The sequence below is a fragment of the Oncorhynchus keta genome, chromosome 7 (genome assembly GCF_023373465.1).
Source record: "Oncorhynchus keta strain PuntledgeMale-10-30-2019 chromosome 7, Oket_V2, whole genome shotgun sequence".
NCBI lineage: Eukaryota > Metazoa > Chordata > Actinopteri > Salmoniformes > Salmonidae > Oncorhynchus > Oncorhynchus keta.
The window spans coordinates 47,559,116-47,582,406 of NC_068427.1; the positions used below are offsets into that span (position 1 = coordinate 47,559,116).

The following is a 23,291-nucleotide window of genomic DNA, read 5'->3' on the forward strand; positions in this document are numbered from 1 at the left end:
TAAGGAGCATCTGGTAGTACTGGAATATCTACCAATAGCATGTCCATCTTTTTGTGATAAATTACACTGGTCACTGTTCAAACATTTATGAAGTATTAAGAAAGTATGAATAGTCCTCACTTTAGATTAGGGACTGGAAAACAACTTTACTAATGATTAGTAAATGGTTTATAAGAACATGTATTAAACATCTGATGAATTATCTCCTGAAACATGATTACATAATATAAAAGTTGTTTTAAAAATGTGTGAATAACGAGCTTACAAAAATAAATATGGTAGTATTGATAAATTAATTATGAATAAACTATTTACTAATCCATTAGAAACTATTTAGTGTGTTAACCAATATCTATAAATGTGAGAATACCGAGCTAAGTAACATTTCACAAATGTTGCCTTAATATCAAATGGTGAGCAAACTGGAAATGCCTTACAAATGGTGTATTACTGAATGTTATTATAAAGTGTTACCCATAATTGGATGTTCTTACATTTTACCATCAACTACTTCCACAATACATCAGTTATTTAGACCTGGACGTTATCTGATATCATGCAGTATTGTTCATTTCAACGACTCTACACTTGATGAAGACGTTGTGTCACAAATGAGCCACTAGAGGGAGATGTTTAACAACATATAGAACGACTCATGACGTCCTCAGAATGTGCAATTAGAACACTTACATACTATTTATCATTAACATGGAACAACCACAGCCTTATGTATTTGGAGTGCACAATCCACAATGACTACAATGTATTATATAAAACAAGCTTATGCATTCTCCAATTCATTCCAATCTAATCCAGACACATCATTCTGTATCAACACCATGTATCAATCGTGACAACAATGAGATAAATAATGTTGGTGTATTGTTACATAAAATAATTACAACAATTGTAGAACAAAACTATATCAAACAAATGTTTGCCGAAATAGTGAACCATATTATAGGAACTATAAACGTCTTATCTTCAAAGTTAAAATAAGTTTAGTTGTCACCTTGAACCATGGATAAAAGAAAGCATAAATGATTGGATTAACTAAGGAATTAAAAAGTGCCGGATAACTGGTGAAATATGATATTAAATTATCACCTATAACAGAAACAACAAAGAAAATAAATAGAGATGGAATCCAAGAAAGGAGATAGGTGAAAACAACAATAGCTAGAGTTTTTGCTGCTTTTCTCTCAGACTTATTTCTCTGTTCTGTTTTAACACCAGACACACTGGTAGCCTCTTTTGAAAATACCTTTCTGGCCTGTGATCTGGCCACCACAAAGATGTTCATATAAAGCGATATAATAATAGAGCACGGGACAACCATTATAAATGCAATGTACATTATATTAACCCATGTTATTCCTTCAACAATAACACATTCTGTTAAACACCTACTGGGTGTCTGTACATTTACAAAGTTTTGTATAATAACAGCATCGTATATGATACAACAAGACCAGGTAATGGATATACAACAGATAGTTCCTGTTATTGTTATTTTAGAGTGGTACAATAAGGGATCACACACAGCAACATAGCGGTCAATAGATATCAAGACCAAATTACCCAGAGATAAAGAAGTACATAAAAAAGTAATGTAGAAATGAAACGCACAGAAATATTCTCCAAAACCCCAGCATGATTCCATTATTGCTACAGTCATTACTGGTATCACAATCAGTCCCACCAGGAGATCTGACGCAGCCAGAGAGAGGATGAGCAGGTTGGTTGGAGTGTGGAGCTGCTTGAAGTGAGAGATGGAGATGATCACCAGTACGTTCAAAAATACTGTAACTGCTGAAATCAATGAGAAGAAGATGTACAGTGTTATGTAGATAGATGTCGATAGCAAAGCCTTTCTGCAAGAAGAGTTTCCGTCTTGAAAACAGTATTGAACATCTTCATGTTTCTCCATTTGTAATAAAAAGGAAAAATGCTGAGGTCCTGCTCCTGCTTGGTCCTGTGTGTGACCCTGTCAGGTCCACCTTCTGGCAAACTCTGAGCTCTGCCTCTCTATTTATCCCTGATTTACTGACAGACACTCCCCTCCCAGGCTTCTCTCTGCCAACACACACACACACACACACACACACACACACACACACACACACACACACACACACACACACACACACACACACACACACACACACACACACACACACACACACACACACACACACACACATATACACACACGCGTGCGCATGTGAGCACAGAATTGAACAAACGGTTGGATAAACAAATCAGTTGTGAAAGCATGATGTAATGTATGACAGGATTGGATGTTCCTGTGCCCACCAAGCCTGTCCTTCAGACTTACTGATGGTTAGAGATGAAAGAAAGGGAACATTTACTCAACCTAGAATTTTAATGGGGAAACATGTTATGAATGATGTTTTGGTCACTCAAAGGCTATTTTTCAATGGAAATATGATACAAATCATATCAAATCAAATCCAAATGTATTTGTCACATACACATGGTTAGCAGATGTTAATGCGAGTGTAGCGAAATGCTTGTGCTTCTAGTTCCGACAATGCAGTGATAACCAACAAGTAATCTAACTAACAATTCCAAAACTATTGTCTTATACACAGTGTAATGGGATAAAGAGCATGTACATAAGGATATATGAATGATTGATGGTACAGGGCAGCATACAGTAGATGGTATCGAGTACAGTATATACATATGAGATGAGTATGTAGACAAAGTAAACAAAGTGGCATAGTTAAAGTGGCTAGTGATACATGTATTACATAAGGATGCAGTCGATGATATAGAGTACAGTATATACGTATGCATATGAGATGAATAATGTAGGGTAAGTAACAGTATATAAGGTAGCATTGTTTAAAGTGGCTAGTGATATATTTACATCATTTCCCATCAATTCCCATTTTTAAAGTGGCTGGAGTTGGGTCAGTGTCAATGACAGTGTGTTGGCAGCAGCCACTCAATGTTAGTGGTGGCTGTTTAACAGTCTGATGGCCTTGAGATAGAAGCTGTTTTTCAGTCTCTCGGTCCCAAAATTGATGCACCTGTACTAACCTTGCCTTCTGGATGATAGCGGGGTGAACAGGCAGTGGCTCGGGTGGTTGATGTCCTTGATGATCTTTATGGCCTTCCTGTAACATCGGGTGGTGTAGGTGTCCTGGAGGGCAGGTAGTTTGCCCCCAGTGATGCGTTGTGCAGACCTCACTACCCTCTGGAGAGCCTTACGGTTGAGGGCGGAGCAGTTGCCGTACCAGGCGGTGATACAGCCCACCAGGATGCTCTCGATTGTGCATCTGTAGAAGTTTGTGAGTGCTTTTGGTGACAAGCCAAATTTCTTCAGCCTCCTGAGGTTGAAGAGGCGCTGCTGCGCCTTCTTCACGACGCTGTCAGTGTGAGTGGACCAATTCAGTTTGTCTGTGATGTGTATGCCGAGGAACTTAAAACTTGCTACCCTCTCCAATACTGTTCCATCGATGTGGATAGGGGGATAGGGGGTGTTCCCTCTGCTGTTTCCTGAAGTCCACAATCATCTCCTTAGTTTTGTTGACGGTTATTTGAGTTGAGGTTATTTTCCTGACGCCGTCTCGTCGTTGTTGGTAATCAAGCCTACCTACTGTTGTGTCGTCCGCAAACTTGATGATTGAGTTGGAGGCGTGCGTGGCCACGCAGTCGTGGGTGAACAGGGAGTACAGGAGAGGGCTCAGAACGCACCCTTGTGGGGCCCCGTGTTGAGGATCAGCGGGGAGGAGATGTTGTTGCCTACCCTCACCATCTGGGGGCGGCCCGTCAGGAAGTCCAGTACCCAGTTCCACAGGGCGGGGTCGAGACCCAGGGTCTCGAGCTTGATGACGAGCTTGGAGGGTACTATGATGTTGAATGCCGAGCTGTAGTCGATGAACAGCATTCTCACATAGGTATTCCTCTTGTCCAGGTGGGTTAGGGCAGTGTGCAGTGTGGTTGAGATTGCATCGTCTGTGGACCTATTTGGGCGGTAAGCAAATTGGACTGGGTCTAGGGTGTCAGGTAGGGTGGAGGTGATATGGTCCTTGACTAGTCTCTCAAAGCACTTCACGATGACGGAAGTGAGTGCTACGGGGCGGTAGTCATTTAGCTCAGTTACCTTAGCTTTCTTGGGAACAGGAACAATGGTGGCCCTCTTGAAGCATGTGGGAACAGCAGACTGGTATAGGGATTGATTGAATATGTCCGTAAACACACCGGCCAGCTGGTCTGCGCATGCTCTGAGGGCGTGGCTGGGGATGCCGTCTGGGCCTGCAGCCTTGCGAGGGTTAACACGTTTAAATGTCTTACTCACCTCGGCTGCAGTGAAGGAGAGACCGCATGTTTTCGTTGCAGGCCGTGTCAGTGGCACTGTATTGTCCTCAAAGCGGGCAAAAAAGTTATTTACTTTGCCTGGGAGCAAGACATCCTGGTCCGTGACTGGGCTGGGTTTCTTCTTGTAGTCCCTGATTGACTGTAGACCCTGCCACATGCCTCTTGTGGCGGAGCCGTTGAATTGAGATTCTACTTTGTCTCTGTACTGACGCTTAGCTTGTTTGATAGCCTTGCGGAGGGAATAGCTGCACTGTTTGTATTCCGTCATGTTACCAGACACCTTGCCCTGATTAAAAGCAGTGGTTCGCTCTTTCAGTTTCACGCGAATGCTGCCATCAATCCACGGTTTCTGGTTAGGGAATGTTTTTATCGTTGCTATGGGAACGACATCTTCAACGCACGTTCTAATGAACTCGCACACCGAATCAGCGTATTCGTCAATATTTTTATCTGACGCAATACGAAACATGTCCCAGTCCACGTGATGGAAGCAGTCTTGGAGTGTGGAGTCAGCTTGGTCGGACCAGCGTTGGACAGACCTCAGCGTGGGAGCCTCTTGTTTACGTTTCTGTCTGTAGGCAGGGATCAACAAAATGGAGTCGTGGTCAGCTTTTCCGAAAGGGGGCGGGGCAGGGCTATATATGCGTCGCGGAAGTTAGAGTAACAATGATCCAATGTTTTTCCACCCCTGGTTGCGCAATCGATATGCTGATAAATTTTAGGGAGTCTTGTTTTCAGATTAGCTTTGTTAAAATCCCCAGCTACAATGAATGCAGCCTCCAGATAAATGGTTTCCAGTTTGCAAAGAGTTAAATACAGTTTTTTCAGAGCCATCGATGTGTCTGCTAGGGGGGGGGATATATACGGCTGTGATTATAATCAAAGAGAATTCTCTTGTTAGATAATACATGTGCAGACTAACTGGTTTAGGTGATGTCAGTGCTCAGTTTGGACCATATTCCACAACCTCAGGAGTGATGACGGCATGTGGCGAGATGTCAGCTGGTCAGTGTTTAGGAAATTTGACAGTAGGGAAGTTGATGAAATAGCATAAGTTTATGGTGTACATTCTAATAGCAAATGTAATCAAAATAGTGGCATTCCATAGGAACGTTCCATAGACTATAAAAATGTTGATCTGAACTGAATTATTAAGTTGATTAAGCACTACAAAGGCAAAACGCTATGAATTTGATCTGTTTCAACGGCCAGGTATATTATCTGATTAATGTGGTACTCGTTTCCGGATCCGAATATATACTGGTGAATCAGAAAGTACTGCATAGACAGAAAAATAAGTATGATTTTGCGGTAAAATAAATTACATAGTTACTGCTTTTTTCCTTTGAAGGGCCTTATGGGGTTTGCACTTTAGCAGACAAAATGAATAGTGGCATTCCATATGAACATTCCATAGACGTTTTGAAATGTCCATCTGAACTGAATTATGAACTATACTTATTTAAGTTGAGGGAAACTTTGTCTCAGTTAGATCATTGGAACAAATACTATTTGTTAGGCAGAACAACAACACTGTATTCTGACCCAATCACCCAGTAATGTTGATTTCTGGTGTGTTGTTTTCTCTGATTTAAACAGCAAAAGACTAAATGTATTTTCCAATTCATTTAGTTGTGTCAATTATCTCCAACGCACTTCTAAAAGGACATTTCACACAAAAATAACAACTCTTTAGGAATAATTCACGATTAGCCATTTAATCAAGTTAGATCTCTGTCAGGACCCGGTTACAAACCCGGGTCTCCGGAGTGAGAAACAGTCACTTAACCAACTGAGCCACGATTAGTCGGCAGAACCCAGACGATGAAGCAGACACAGCAGTACTTGAGACGGTGTATTTAATGAAGTAAAAAGTGAAGCTCTTCAGGAAAACATGTAACTCCACAACCTCAAACGTAATCCTACAAGAACAAAGGTAATCCTCCAAGACAAAAAGGTAAATCCACAAGGTGGAAGGTAAAGCACAAAAAGCCTCAAAAGATACTAAAAAAAAAAAAACAAACAAGAACAAAAAACAGAATTCCACAAGAGAGTCCACCGGGATCAACAAGAGTTCTCAGAGTACTAGGGCTGGGTGCTAACATACAAACACAGAGCAAAGAACAGAGGAAAACAAAGGGTTTAAATACAATCAGGGGAAACGAGGCACAGGTGCAAATAATAATGGGGATCAAGGGAAAACAAAAGGTCAAAAGGCACAATGGGGGCATCTAGTGACCAAAAACCGGAACAACCCTGGCCAAATCCTGACAATCTCTCTCTGTCACACCATGATCTGTTAGGTGTCGGCCATCTTCTCCATTATCCCCTGTGTATTTATACTTGTGTTTTCTGTTTGTCTGTTGCCAATTCGTCTTGTTTGTCAACCAGATATTTTGCTTCAGCTCCTGCTTCTCCCAGTCTCTCTTTTTCTCGCCCTCCTGGTTTTGACCTTTGCCTGCCCTGCCTCTGTGCCTGCCTGCCTTGACCTTCATACCTGATATCAACAGCTTCACCGGTAGCCCCCAGACCCTGGGCACAAGGACTATCTATAGTAGAGTCGAACTACTCTATTGTAACACCAAACATACCTTGCACAAAATCCTCTGATTGTGTGAATTTCATTTTTGGGGCATTAATATTTATGACCTAATTTGTTAACACGTTATTTTAATGTTCAGTAAATTACCCGTTTTAAGGCATTTACAGTGTTTTATATGTAAACCATTTACAAATAAAAATATTTTTGCAGTCCCTAATCTAAAGTGAGAGATATTTGTACTTTGAAACAATGAATCAATGTTTTGAGTGACCTGTGTAATTTCTCACAATAAGAAGAGATTTAAGGTGTGATAATGGACTGGAACATATCAATGGTTGTAACGTATACACTTGGAGTATGGAAGCAGGGGCAGAAGGTACGTTTAATGATGAGAACAAGCAGGTTTAACAAAACAGGAGAAGCGTACTGAAAGTGAACAAAACCAATACAGCAAAGGTGAGGTGGACACCGGCGTTCCTGAAGACGGTTATCCAGACGGAAGGCCATCATGGTGAGAGCGTCCAAGGATATGTTGTCATCCCGACATGCCAACTCTGTCTGGATATCTTCAAGCAGTCCAACGTGAAATAGAGTGTGGAGCACCGGCTCATGACATCCGCTGGAGGCTGCCACAGTCCGAAAGGTGAGGGCGTACTCCACAGTGGTCTGGGCACCTTGCTGGAGTAGGAAAAATGTCTCAATTCCCTCTTGGACCTCTGGAGGATGGTCAAAGACCGCCCTGAACAGAGCTATGCCCCTCTCATAGAAACTCTGCTCAGCTCCTCTCCTCTCTCCCAGACTGTCATAGCCAATTCCAACGACCGTCCGGTCTGCAGAGAAATGACAGCAGCAACCTTGGATCTTTCGGTGGTGATGGCTCACGTCTGACAGGTGAAATAGAGGAAGCACTGTAGTGGGAAGCCACAACATTTCGATGGAATACTGTCATACTTCTCCAGAATGGACAGTCTGGCATCGCTGACCTGGGCGGACGGCTGGGGATGCCTGGGAGACTGGCTCACTGTGACGACCAGTGGTAGGAGGCTCTCCGTCAGAGGAATGGAGAACCTCGCTGGTGGTCGTTGTGTTGGTGGAGTAGATGACTATGTTCATCAACCATCTGGATGTCAGGGGCGTCGTAAGAAACGGACCAAGGTGCAGCATGGTGAGCGTACATATTCCTTTTAATTAGAATGTAACCAACAAAAACAATAAACTATACAAACCGATCGTGAAACTTAACAGGGCTATGATGCCTCTAACAAAGACAATTACCCACACTGAAGCAGGGAAACAGGGCTACCTAAGTATGATTCCCAATCAGAGATATACACCTGTCTCTGATTGAGAACCATACCCAGCCAAAACATAGAAATAAAGAAACATAGAAAACAATACATAGAATGCCCACTCAAATCACACCCTGACCAAACCAAAATAGAGACATAAAAAGGCTCTCCCAGGTCAGGGCGTAACAGTACCACGCTCCAAAGTTGCGGACTCTGGCCACAAAACCTGAACCTATAGGGGAGGGTCCGGGTGGGCATCTATCCGCGGTGTGGCTCTGGTGCGGGACGTAGACCCCGCTCCACCTCTGGCTCACCCCACTTTGGTAGCGCCTCTGGTGTGGGGACCCTCGCCGCCGACCCCGGACTGGGGACACTCTCTGTGGGCCTCGGACTAAGCACCCTCGTTGCGAGCCCCAGACTGGGCACCCTCGTTGCAGGCCCCGGACTGGGCACCCTCATTGCGGGCCCCGGACTGGGCACCCTCGCTGCGGACCCCGGACTGGAGACCGTTGCTGATGGCTCCGGACTGGAGACCGTCGCTGGGGCTCCGGACTGGAGGCCATCGCTGGAGGCTTCATGCCATGGATCATCACTGAAGGCTTCTTGCCATGGATCATCACTGGAGGCTTCGTGCCATGCATCATCACTGGAGGCTTCTTGCCATGGATCATCACTGAAGGCTTCTTGCCATGGATCATCACTGGAGGCTTCGTGCCATGCATCATCACTGGGTGCTTCGTGCCATGGATCATCACTGGAGGCTTCTTGCCATTGATCATCACTGGAGGCTTGGTTCTGTGTGCAGGCACAGGATTCACAAGGCTGGTGAGACATATTGGAGGCGTTGTTCTTGGCGGAGGCACCTGATACACTGGGCTGTGCAGACGTACCGGAGACACAGTGTGCAGAGCCGGCGCAGGATATCCTGGGTCGACGAGAAGCACTGGAGACCAGGCGTGCTGAGCCGCACCATCCTTTCTGGCTGGTTGCTCACCCTAGCCTGGCAGATGCGTGGAGCTGGGCTGTAGCCCCCGAGCTGTGAAAGCGCACTGGAGACACCGTGCACTCCACCGCATAACATGGTGCCAGACCAGTACCAAACTTCTCACCACGGTAAGCACTGGGAGTTGGCTCAGGTCTATAACCCGACTCTGACAATCTCCCCGTGTAATCCCCCAAATGTTTTGGCGGGTCTGCCTCTCGGGCTCCCTTGCCAGCCGTGCTCCCTCATAACGATGGGCCCCTTTACCAGCTGCGTCCGCCTTCCTGGCTGCTTCAACCTGTTCCCATGGAAGGCGATCCCTTCCGGCCAGGATCTGCTTCCATGTCCAGGATCCTTTGCCATCCAGGATGTCATCCTATGTCCAGTCCTCCTTTTTACCATGTTGCTTGGTCCTTTTGTGGTGGGTAGTTCTGTCACGGGCATCGTAAGAAGCGGACCAATGTGCAGTGTTGTGAGCGTACATATACCTTTTTATTAGAATCTTGCGAACAAAAGCAATAAACAATACAAAACGGCCGTGAAGCTTAACAGGGCTATGATGTCTCTAACTGTCACGACTGTTGAATGAAGAGGACCAAGGTGCAGCGTGGTGAGCGTACATATTCTCTTTATTAGAATAGACGCCGAACAAAACTGTAAACACTACAAAACAAACCGTGAAGCTCAAGGCTATGTGACATAAACAAAGTAAACTACCCACAAAGACAGGTGGGGAAAAGTGCTGCCTATGTATGGTTCCCAATCAGAGACAATGATAGACAGCTGTCCCTGATTGAGAACCATACCCGGCCAAAACAAAGAAATAAATACACCGAAAAATGAACATAGAATGCCCACCCAAATCACACCCTGACCCCGATGGATGCCAGGTGTGTGCAACGTGGGTTGCCAGGACTGTTGGTTAGCGGGAGTAGGCGTGACAGTGTTAAAATAATAATTACACAATGATTAAGGAAATATATCTAACATTTAATTCACAAATACTATTATTTGTCAACTATTTACAAAGACATAAGGAAGTGTTGTATTGCAAATATTTAGATAATATTGTAACGTTGCATAATGATTGGAGACAGGCGCAGGAATACGAAAAGGTGAGTTTTATTTCTCTACCCAAAATAGTGTACGTCATGGACTTGACGGAGATGAAGCCCAAAACAAACATATATAATTATAACACAGGGCTCTAACCCAAACAAAGAGTGAGGTGTAAACCTCTAATAACTACACGGGACGAGACCCATAATAACAAGTGCAAACTAACACATTAACAAGCAAGCCAATACAACAGAGCACAGGTTCTCACAAGACCAACGGACATGGAACAATAATCAACAAGGGCAATGGGGAACAGAGGGCCCGTATTTATACATTCATATCAGGGGGAATGGGAACCAGGTGTGCGTAATGAGACAAAACAGTCTGTGGTTGGTGGTAATGATCCATTTGATGATGTAGACCTCCTGAACGGGTGAACTGAATGAGCAGCAGTAACACGAGAGCCAGACCGGGTCTCCTGGAGAGAAACCAGGCACCTCACTGCAGTGGCGGTTGGCCTGTTCCTTGTGCTGACGCACGGCCCGCTGGAGACGAGTGTGCACAGCGTTCCAGATTTCCTCAGCATGCCGAAACCACTCTTCCACGCTGGGTCCTCGGTCTGACTCGGATGCCAAGGTGCCTGGGCTGGCTGATATCCCAACACACACTTGAAAGGAGTGAGTTTAGTGAAGGAGTGGCGAAGGGAATTCTGCTTGTACTCAGCCCAGGGTAGAAAATCTGCCCACTCCCCCAGCCGGTCCTGACAGTATACCTCAGGAACATGCCCACTTCCTTATTGACCCTCTCCACCTGCCCATTTGCTTGAGGACGGTACCCGGAGGTGAGACTGACCTTGACCCCCAGGCGTTCCATGAACGCCTTCCATACACGTGAGGTGAACTGAGGGCACGGTCTGACTCAATGTCCTCTGGGATCACGTAGTACCCGAAGATCGTGAGTCAAAGAGCCTGCGCGGTTTGCATGGCCGACGGGAGCCAAGGCAGAGGAAGGACGCGACAAGCTTTGGGAAACCGGTCCACAATGATGAAAACGGTGGTGTTCCCCTTGGAGGGGAAGGTCAATGACAAAGTCCATCGATTAACATGTACGCCGAGGAACTTAAAAACTTTCCATCTTCTCCACTACTGTCCAGAAACGCGTGTAGGCCCCGCCGCCTCTACATCGACTTCAAGGACATGGGCTGGCAGGACTAGAACGTCATTTCTCAAGGTAGTAACCCTTTAAAAGTAATGTTCAGTTAAATTATGTATTTAACTTAGAACTCCCCATCCCGGATCCGGGATCGTGACTTCTGCTCAAGCTCATTACCATAACGCAACGTTAACGATTTCTGAAAATCGCAAATGAAATGAAATAAATATGCCTGTTCTCAAGCTTAGCCTTTTCTTAACAACACTGTCATCTCAGATTTTCAAAATATGCTTTTGAACCATAGACAATCAATAATTTGTGTAAGAGTGTTGATAGCTAGCTTAGCATTTAGCATAGCATTTAGCACGCAACATATTCACAAAAACCAGCAAAGCAATCAAATAAAATAATTTACCTTTGAAGAACTTCAGATGTTTCAATGAGGAGACTCTCAGTTACATAGCAGATGTCCAGTTTTTCCTGAAAGATTCTTTGTGTAGGACAAATCGCTCCGTTTTGTTACTACACATTTGGCTACCGAAACGAACCGAAAATTCTGTCACCTAAACATCAAACTTTTTTCCGAATTAACTCCATAATATCGACCGAAACAATGGCAAACGTTGTTTGAATCAATCCTCAAGGTGTTTTGTCAAATATCTCTTCATTGATATGCCGTTCGTGGAAGCATGGTTTTTCTCAGAATCCCATGGAAAAATACCAGCAGCTGAGTTTTGCGCACCAATTTCCACGCAGGACACCGTGCGGACACTTGGCAAATGTAGTCTCTTATGGTCAATCTTCCAATGATATGCCTGCAAATACGTCACAATGCTGCAGACCCCTTGGGGAAACGATAGAAAGGGTAGGCTCATTCCTGGGGCATTCACAGCCATATAAGGAGACAATGCAAAACGTAGCTTCAGAAATCCTGTTCATTTCCTGGTTGCAGTAACATCTTGGTTTTGCCTAAAGCTTGTGTTCTAGGGCACTCACAGTGAGTTCGCAGTTCTGGAAACGTCAGAGTGTTTTCTTTCCAAAGCTATCAATTCCATGCATAGTCGAGCATCTTTTCGTGACAAAATATTGCGCTTAAAACGGGCACGTCTTTTTATCCAAAAATGAAATACTGCCCCTAGAGTCTTAAGAGGTTATATTTGTTCCATTACCCTGTAAGCAGTCTGTGAACTGCTCTAATGAGTGACAACTACATCCATGTTTTGGTTGTGGTAGTCAAGGCCAGCAAACACAAATGTTAGCATATTCAGACAAAACATGTTACTTCTTCAGCACACTACCACAACATGTCCATATTTTTGTGATAAATTACACTGGTCACTCAAAACACTTATAAAGTATAAATAGTCCTCACTTTAGATTTAAGACTTCAAAAATACTTTACAAATGATTTGTACATGGTTTGTAAGGACATTTATTAAACATCTTATGAATGATCTTAGAAAACATGAATGCATACCATAAAAGTTTTTATATATTATTGAATAATTTGCTTACTAAAACAAATCTGGGAGTAATGTTAAATGAACGATGAATAAAATATTTACTAATCCATTATAAATGGTTTATTATAAAGTCTTACTAATCTCTATATCCATTCAGACTCAACAGCATCTGACAGAGCTGCTCTGGTGTGACCCCTGACCAAGCAGCAGTGATGTAGTGAGAGTAGTGGTACTGTTCATAACCAGAATGACCTGGGAATATATATATATATATATATATAAACATAGGAACAATGAACGCCTTAAGGTCAGAGTTAAGACATGTTTAGCTGTCAATTTGAACCATACATAAAAGGAAACATAAATGGTTGGATTGATAAAATAATTAGTTAGTGGCAGAAGACCAATGAGAAATTGTCACTTAAAAACTACAAAAGAACGAGAGTAGAAAATAGAATACAACAAATGAGAAAGTTGAAAACCACAATCGATATAGTATTTGCTGCTTTTTTCTCAGACTTATTTGCATGTACAGTTTTAACACCATACACATTGGCTGCCTCTTTTGAAAATACCTTTCTGGCCAGTAATCTGGCCACAACAAATATGTTCATATAAAGTGTTATAATAATAGAGCTTGTCTCCCGCCTGTCCTGCGCTGCCGGAGTCTTCCTTCACTCCTGCGCTGCCTGAGTCTCCCGCCTGTCCGGTGCTGTCGGAATCTCCAGTCCATTAGGGACCCATTGCTAGGGTCCCCGGTCTGAGGTCGGCTATGAGGGTCGCCGCTTGAAAGAGGCCACGGAGGTGGTGAAGGAGGCGGACAAAGACTATAGTGGAGTGGGGTCCACGTCCTGCGCCAGAGCCGCCACCGCAGACAGACACCCACCCAGACCCTCCCCTATAGGTTTAGTTTTTTTGGGGGGTACTGTCAACAAAAAGCTGTGAAAATTCGCAGCCTCCCTAAGAGTTAATGAGGAGACTCTCAGTTAGATAGCAAATGTTCAGTTTTTACAAAAATATTATTTGTGTAGGAGAAATCGCTCCGTTTTGTTCATCACGTTTGGCTCAGAAAAAAAAAAAACGAAAATTCAGTCATTACAACGCCAAACTTTTTTCCAAATTAACTCCATAATATCGACAGAAACATGGCAAACATTGTTTAGAATCAATCCTCAAGGTGTTTTTCACATATCTATTTGATGATAAATCATTCGTGGCATTTGCCTTTCTCATCTGAACCAAATGAAAAGTGAAAAGTGCACGCAGCTGGAGATTGCGCAATAATTTCGACGGAGGACACCAAGCGGACACCTGGTAAATGTAGTCTCTTATGGTCAATCTTCCAATGATATGCCTACAAATATGTCACAATGCTGCAGACACCTTAGGGAAACGACAGAAAGTGTATGCTCATTCCTGGCGCATTCACAGTCATATAAGGAGACATTGGAATACAGCGCATTCAAAATCTGGGGCATTTCCTGTATGAAATTTCATCTCGGTTTCGCCTGTAGCATTAGTTCTGTGGCACTCACAGAGAATATCTTTGCAGTTTTGGAAACGTCAGAGTGTTTTATTTCCAAAGCCGTCAATTATATGCATAGTCGAGCATCTTTTCGTGACAAAACATCTTGTTTAAAACGGGAACGTTTTTTTATCCAAAAATTAAAAAGCGCCCCTTATATCGAAGAAGTTAACTTGAAATGAAACCACTTTATGGAAACATTTGAAAGGTGAAATATCTGAAATTGTAGCTAGCTAGACTATCTTACGTCCTTGATGGACACATCTCCTGCCGGATGCCATTGTTGCCCTTAGTTTGAAGATGTAATCCAGAGACAGGTGTTTTCTCCATCTCAATAGCTATCATACTCAAATTCCACTGACCCCAGAAAGTGGGGAGCTTACACATAACGTTAGCGAGCCAGCCAACCAGCTAACGTTAGCTAGCTAACAGTACACTTTAAAATTGGCTTATGCAGTTTTAATACGCGATAACAAAAAATAAAAGCCACCTTAGGGATATTAACTAGACATACAGACCAGCTCAAATTGACAGTAGTGTGCTATATGGCAGACCAATCCAAACTCATCTCTCGGCATGTCCAGCCCACTCATTATCTCAGCCAATCATGGCGAGCAGGATGGTTGTGGTGTTTTTCTGTGGCTGAACCAAGTAGGCACATGAAAGTTCACATGTTCGAGAACGCATTTGAGATTGAGCCATGAGATTTTTGACTTTGTGTGAGTTTCATACGATGGGGAAGGAAAGCGCAAGGATGCAGCTTTTGGTCTTGGGCCAAACACTGGACAGGACAGCCCCCACTCCGACGTCTGAAGCGTTGTCCTCCCCACGAACTGCCCATACAGATCTGGATGGATTAGGAAGGGGAGGAAGTTAATTGGTGTTTGAGTTCCAACAACGCCTGGTCTGCATCTGGAGACCACATACACAGGAAATTGGGAGGTGAGTGCTGACAGGGGGAAGCCTGGGTGCTGTAGCCCCGGATTTATGGGAGGAAGACATTTGGCGAACCCTTGGAAGCGTTGCAGCTACACTTTGGAGTTGGGTTGCAACCAATCCACCACCGCTCTCACCTTTTCAGTATCCATCCTGATGTTTCCTGCAGCTAATATGTACCCCCAGGAAGGAGATGGTGGAGCGATGGAATTCACATTTTTCTGCTTTGACATACAGCTGGAGGACTTATCTGATATGGAGATCATGTTCTTGAGCCGAGTGGGAAAACATGGGGATGTCATCAAGGTAGAAGAATATGAACCAGTTCAACATGTCCTGGAGAACGTTGTTTACCAGGGCCTGGAACACAGCAGGAGCGTTTGTCAGGCCAGATGGCATCACCAGGTATTTGCAGTGCCCGCTAGCTGTGTTAAATGCGGTCTTCAACTCATCCCCTTCCCAGGTCGGTACCAGATGGTAGGCATTCCGGATGTCCAACTTGGAGCAGATGGTATATTATGTATTAATGTAATGTAATAATGTAATAGATTGTGCCTCTGGAGCCTGGAAAACCCCAAAACCACAGGTGCATGAGGGGATTTGATGGGCGGGAACTACATAAACTACATTAACTGGTTCTAGGGATAGGCGTTCCGCTCGCGGGACACCAGCCGACAACTTCCAGTGAAATTGGAGAGAGCGCAATTCAAATAAATAATCATAACATTAAACATTCATGAACATACAAATATCTTATATAATTTAAAAGCTTAAATTATTGTTAATCTAACTGCGTTGTCCGATTTACAATACGACGGCGCCCCACATCAACATATTTTTCATCCAGCACAGGCTTCACAAAAGCACAAATAGTGATTAAATAAATCACTTACTTTTGAAGATCTCTCTCTATTTGCAATCCCAAGTGTCCCAGCTACAACATGAATGGACGTTTTGTTAGATAAAATCCTTCTTTATATCCGAAATAGTCTGTTTAGTTGGTGCCATCGATTTCAGCAATCAACTCGTTCAACATGCAGAGAAAGGCGTCCAAAAAGCACATGACCCATGAAATTAAGATGTGCCAACTCAGAGAGGCTATATAAAAAATGTAAATTCAGTTCTCTACTTGTGAAAATGTCTTGTTATTTGTCAGAAACACTATAGAGAGGGTATAGGATTGAGACTTGAGTGAGTTTAGGGGAGGTTTAGGCTGAAAACCTACCTCTTCATGAGTATCTTGATTAATGCCACAACACCCCCCTTATCTGCAATATGACTAAAATAGATCATGTGTACCAGAGGAGAGTCAGACTCATGCTCTCATCATGAGGTAGCTCTGCCTGGTACTTCTAAATCAGTGCCACCTTGTGTCCAAGAGTAACTTTCCTCTTGGACTATTGGTTAAGATGTTGGTTTTCCACTCAGGATACCATTGTTCAGATCCCTCCTGTGAGTCATGATTCAGATGTGGGATTCTTGACCTGTGTAGGGAAGACAAGTTCAGGGGTGAGGGTTGTACTGAGGCTGAGGCCTAATGGAAGTTATACTCACACAAATGACAATAGAGCTGTACTTAGGTTCACTTTGAATGTTTATGCTGTTTTAGGGCCTTATTAGGTCCCTGGAGTAACACGTTTAATTGGTGGAATTCCTTAGAGTTTTAGACCTCATTCGCAGAGCACAGGTTGACTTTTGCTGATGTAATATGCTCTCTAAGAACCATACTGTTGTGGTAGTGTGCTGACGGAAGTAATGTGTTTGTCTAAAAATGCTAATATTTGTGTTTGTTGGCAATGAAAACCAAAGTGTGGATGGCAGTCACTCATTAGGAATCAGATCAAATCAAATTTTATTGGTCACGTTCAGGCGTTTAGCAGATGTTGTTGTGGGTGTAGCGAAATGCTTGTGCATCTAGTTCTGACAGTGCAGCAATATCTAACAAGTAATCTAACAATTAACAACAAATACATAATATACAGAAATCTAAGTAAAGAAATGGAATTAAGAATATTTGGATGAGCAATGTCAGAGTCACACAGACTAAGAGCAGTTTATAGACTGTTTACAGGGTAAGGGAACCAATATCCAAATCCATAAATTAGCTGAACATTATGTTTCAAGGGTTACTACCTTTAATACACTTCCAAATCAATTCAAAATCACATTTTATTGGTCACATAAACATATTTAGCAGACATTATTGCGGGTGTAGTGAAATGCTTTGGTTCCTAGCTCCAACAGTGCAGTAGTATCTAACAATTCACAACAATACACACAAATATAAAAGTAAAAATATATAGGCCTCAACACTGCCGGGACTCCCGAGTCGCCGATCTTCTCCACTGAGAGACACGAGTCCAGGACCTCCTGTCCTAACAGATATCCATCACTCAGGCCCCCCCCCCACTCAGCTGGAGTCTACGTTGCGTCTGCCAGAATGTCAGGAGCTCCAATTCCCTTGAGGTGAACCAACAAAATTCACCCCTGATGTTTCCCCTGACCTAGTTGTCCAGCTCATTTCCTTTCCGGTAGGGTTAGAGTTTCTGACTCACCCGGTAGGGTTAGAGTTCCTGTCTCAACCGGTAGGGTTAGAGTTTCTGTCTCACCAGGTAGGGTTAGAGTTCCTCTCTCACCCGGTAGGGTTAGAGTTCCTGTCTCACCCGGTAGGGTTAGAGTTCCTGTCTCAACCGGTAGGGTTAGAGTTTCTGTCTCACCCGGTAGGGTTAGAGTTCCTCTCTCACCCGGTAGGGTTAGAGTTCCTGTCTCACCCGGTAGGGTTAGAGTTCCTGTCTCAACCGGTAGGGTTAGAGTTTCTGTCTCACCCGGTAGGGTTAGAGTTCCTGTCTCCCCCGGTAGGGTTAGAGTTCCTGTCTCAACAGGTAGGGTTAGAGTTTCTGTCTCACCCGGTAGGGTTAGAGTCCCTGTCTCACCCAGTAGGGTTAGAGTTCCTGTCTCACCCTGTAGGGTTAGAGATACTGTTTCGGGGCTGCCTGGCAGGTGTAAAGGGACCAGGCTCTGAGTGTCCTGCGCCTCAAGTAGGTCCAGTGTATCCTGCCTCCATGGTAGGGTCAGAGATCACATCCTTCCCTGTAGGGTTAGAGTTCCCTTCCTTCCTGGTAAGGTCAGAGTTCCCCTCCTTCCTGGTAAGGTCAGAGTTCCCTTCCTTCCTTGTAGGGTGAGAGTTTCCCTCTTTCCCGGTTCCCTTCCTTCCTGTTAGGGTCAGGTTAATAGTCCCCTACCTTCCCAGTAGGCCAAGTATGTTCTGACCATCAAGTAGGTCTAGTGTATCCTATCATGCTAGGCCATAAGTTAGCTGCCCCGTCTGCAGGTCTGCAGTATCCTGCCCAGCTAAGATTGTAACCCCTTACATGAGTTGTTCGACAGTTCCCTATCCCACCAGGCGTTGAGCCCCTGCCATGCTAGGCCATTAGTTAGCTTCTCCGTCTGCAGGTCTGCAGTCTCTTGCCCTGCACAGATTGCAGACCCCTACCTTAGTTGTTAGGCAGTTGCCTACCCCACCAGGGTTAAAGCCTCCTGTCTTGCTAGGCCCCAAGTGCATCATATTAGACTCACAGTCTGCAGACATAGTCATCCCACCATCCTTAGGGCCTCCTGCCTTGCTGAGCCATAAGTTACCTGTGCAAGGTTCTCAGTTCTCAACACTCGTTAGCCCTCAGTACCTAGCACTAAGTCATTGGTTTCCAGCTGCACTAGGTCAATATCCTCCAGCTGCACTAGGTCATTGGACTCCAGCTACACTAGGTCATCTGGCTCTAGGTCAGCTGCAGTAGGTCATTGGCCTCCAGCTACACTATGTCCTTAGTCTCCAGCTGCACTAGGTCATTGGTCTCCAGCTGCACTAGGTTATTGGTCTCCAGCTACACTAGGTCATTGGTCTCCAGAGTCATTCTCCCTATCAGGTTCAGAGTCATTCTTCCTGGCAGGTCTAGTGTCGTTCTCCCTGTCAAGTTCAGAGTCATTTCCCCTGGCAGATTCAGAGTCGTTCTCACTGTCTCCAGCTGTAGTCTGCCCTCAGTCCACTGCTCTGCCATGCTATAGGTTTAAGCAGTCAGCTCCCTCATTGCTACATGCCAAACCACCTGCCCTAGTTCTAGGCCTTGGGTCTCCTGTCTCGCTATACCCAGAGTTATCTGCTCCTCTAGGTGTGCAGTTAGACAGTTCACAGCCCTCAGCCTGCACCCAGTCACCTATATTAGCACTAGCCTATAGTAGTTCCCTGCTTGGCTAGTTTTGCGGCCTCCCACTATACCTGGCTTGCAGTCCTCAGATTTAGTAGTGGGTTCCAAGTCCCCTGCCCTGCTAGGCCGTCAGCTCCCGACATGGGGAACGACAATTCCCTTACCTGGGGGCCTGATGTTTCTAGCTGCCTCCAGATCCCTGATGATCCTCGCCCAGGGGTCCCCACAAGCTCCACCATGGGAGTCATCACTTTCAGCAGTGGTGAAAGAGTCACCAGCCGCAGCCAGTGATCTGCCAATAACAGTTGTGGCCAGCATACCAATTTGTCCGCCACAGTAGGAGAGCCACCAGCTTCAGCATCAGCCAACCTCTGGCATTACACTCAGCTTCTAAGGATGGGGACAAGCTGCCCTGCACCAGCTGAGTTAGAGGGCCCTCCCCCACCCGAATTGCATTCCATGAAGCGGCCATGGACTGTCTCCGACTATCTATGTACCTCCCTCGTGGGGCGGCCCCTAAGCCATGCCTTTTCTGCAGGGTAGTGTCATGACTGTCCTGCTTGGTTCAGGTTACCAATGCCCACAATCCTGCAGAGAGATCTCACCCCCACCAGAGGAGAAGGGATCTCAAGGGATAGGAAGATGTGGGGATTTATGACACCTCACACCAATTGTAAATCTAAGGCAGGAGACCAAATTCCTTTGTCCACTCAGTATGGAGAACTATAGAGAACATTATCATGCAATAAATGCACTTTGGGACAAGGGGTTACGTCAGCCACAAAGATGATAGATGGAATAGGAAAATTAATGTCATTTTTGTCATGTTATTAAAAGCCAAAGGACGCCGTTATTACAAAAAGGTTGTAACTTTAAGAGTTTTCCTAATATGTGCTTGATGTTTATACATTGTACGTTGTGTGGAAAATGTCCAAATCAAAGAGAATGTTTTGGTAAAGATGAAATGTGAAGTTAGTTGTCTAAAATTGGATTTTAGTAAAATCTAGACCTTGCCTCGTAACTAGGTACGCCCAAGAATTGCCCCAAAGGCGGAAGACGCCAACTTCCGACACAAGGGTATAAGACATGTGAGTTAAGAATTAACATATCAGACTAAGTGACCCGAGCTGCAGCCAAGGTCTGAGTAGTCAACGAACCCAAAACGCCACATGAGGTTGAAGACAAAGGAACCCATTTCTACCCATGCTACGGATGAGTAGCTACATCTAAGCGGGTGAATTGAAGCTGGACCACCTGGTCTCCACTCCCCATCGAAGCGTGTATCTACACTGTTTTCATTCCTAATCTGTGAGCCCTGAGCTATAGGGCTGGCTGTCCTCAGAAGACCCCTTTCAGAACAAGGGCGAGGAATCAGACCACTAAGCCAAAAGGACACTGACATCGTGTGGACAACCAGAGAGTTGCACCAGAGAAGTGCGCCATTGAGAAGCCTAAACGGCCCACGTAATTACAACATTATATTCTAACCCATAAGAGCGGCAGTTCGGGGAAAGGTTAGGTTTAAAATGGCTGACAAATGCACCCAAATGTATGTTTCTCTTGTGTACTTTCTCTTTTTCTCTACTTTTGAAATGCCCATTTTGGGTAACACGCGTCATAGTGTGTTGTCCCTTTATACTAAGTTCTAATCAATTGCTTAGACTGTGTTTTTGTGTATGTGTATCTTTTATTATCATTTTAGCTAATAATTATCCAAAATTGGTGTGGTACAAACTAATTGGTGGGACTCGGGTTTGTGCAGATTCCCGGATTATACGACATTCCGAATGAGACTGTAGAGGAAATTGATTAATTAGCGACTGTTGTAAAATCGATATTCTGATATTCTTTGAGTTAATTTTGGAAATAGAAACTCAATAAACAAATTTTTCCATGGTGCCCCAGGTTAATGAGTTAATAATTGCCTGATTAATTTAATCAGGCAATTATAAACCGTTAATCATTCAATGAGCAGCAGTCGTCACATTAACCGATACAACACCACGACAGTAGAATTAGATATGCTAAGAACAGGCTTTTCAGAGACTTTGGCCTTTTAAATAATTGTGCCCCCATTGGAGACTGTGCCATTTAGGCTAGAGGCCATTTTGTGGATGTTAATATTTCCATAGGAAATTTGAGGGCTGCTGTAAAAAAGCTGTCTTCCTCTCTACCTAACTTCCCCTCCCCTTACGACAGACCAGCTAGATCTACTGTCTCTATTATATTATGACAGACCAGCTAGATCTACTATCTCTATTATATTATGACAGACCAGCTAGATCTACTATCTCTATTATATTACGACAGACCAGCTAGATCTACTGTCTCTATTATATTATGACAGACCAGCTAGATCTACTGTCTCTATTATATTATGACAGACCAGCTAGATCTACTATCTCTATTATATTATGACAGACCAGGTAGATCTACTATCTCTATTATATTACGACAGACCAGCTAGATCTACTGTCTCTATTATATTATGACAGACCAGCTAGATCTACTGTCTCTATTATATTACGACAGACCAGCTAGATCTACTGTCTCTATTATATTATGACAGACCAGCTAGATCTACTGTCTCTATTATATTATGACAGACCAGCTAGATCTACTGTCTCTATTATATTACGACAGACCAGCTAGATCTACTGTCTCTATTATATTATGACAGACCAGCTAGATCTACTGTCTCTATTATATTATGACAGACCAGCTAGATCTACTGTCTCTATTATATTATGACAGACCAGCTAGATCTACTGTCTCTATTATAATATGACAGACCAGCTAGATCTACTGTCTCTATTATGTTACGACAGACCAGCTCTCTACTTATTATATTATGACAGACCAGCTAGATCTACTGTCTCTATTATATTACGACAGACCAGCTAGATCTACTGTCTCTATTATATTATGACAGACCAGCTAGATCTACTGTCTCTATTATATTATGACAGACCAGCTAGATCTACTGTCTCTATTATATTATGACAGACCAGCTAGATCTACTGTCTCTATTATATTATGACAGACCAGCTAGATCTACTGTCTCTATTATATTATGACAGACCAGCTAGATCTACTAGATCCAGCTAGATCTACTGTCTCTATTATATTACGACAGACCAGCTAGATCTACTGTCTCTATTATATTATGACAGACCAGCTAGATCTACTGTCTCTATTATACTACGACAGACCAGCTAGATCTACTATTGTATTATATTATGACAGACCAGCTAGATCTTGTTATGCAGATGAATGAGGACCCAAAAGTGACTTGGCGAAAACAGAGTCTTTATTCCAGTAAAGGATATAAGCAATACTCTGGACAATCAGAGCAGAAAACAAAACATAAAAACTTAAATCCACTCGTAGTGACGAGGACAGACTGGAGACTCGACCATTAACTGTAGGTTGCCTCGGGAAGGCACCGACCGTAGACTCAGACACCTGCTCACACGCAGCATCTGAAGAGACAAGACAGACAGGGCGAGACAAAGACACAGCACAGCGAACATTATACAAGGATCCGACAGGACAGAAACGGAAAACAAGGGGAGAAATAGGGACTCTAATCAGAGGACAAGATAGGGAACAGGTGTGCAAAGACTAAATGAGTGAGTAGGAGAATGGGAAACAGCTGGGAGCAGGAACTCTATTATAGAGAGAGAGAGAGAGGGAAGGAGAGAGAAAAAAGGGAACGAACCTAATAAGACCAGCAGGGGGAAACGAACAGAAGGGAAAGCATAATGACAAGACAATATAAGACAAAACAG

The 23,291-nt window shown here is 43.9% G+C and overlaps 2 protein-coding genes across 6 annotated transcripts in view; one reads left to right on the forward strand and one right to left on the reverse strand.

Moving 5' to 3' along the window:
- The window catches only part of LOC118375224 (trace amine-associated receptor 8c-like), a 121,829-nt gene that overhangs the window by 97,475 nt on the left and 1,063 nt on the right, over window positions 1–23,291 (reverse strand). For 2 of the 5 annotated variants that reach the window (XM_052523030.1, XM_052523031.1), the window contains exon 1: window positions 1,265–1,992. The exons of 2 other annotated variants lie outside the window; for them this stretch is intronic. In XM_052523030.1, the coding sequence (XP_052378990.1) occupies window positions 1,265–1,930 (666 nt within the window). In that variant the 5' untranslated portion in view covers window positions 1,931–1,992. Of the gene's footprint in view, window positions 1–429; window positions 1,993–23,291 lie in introns of those variants that run through there. One more of the 5 variants, XM_052523029.1, reaches the window with a different exon arrangement.
- LOC127931184 (trace amine-associated receptor 13c-like) overlaps window positions 1–23,291 on the forward strand; it is a 190,008-nt gene that overhangs the window by 75,280 nt on the left and 91,437 nt on the right. The gene's annotated exons all lie outside the window — the stretch shown is intronic.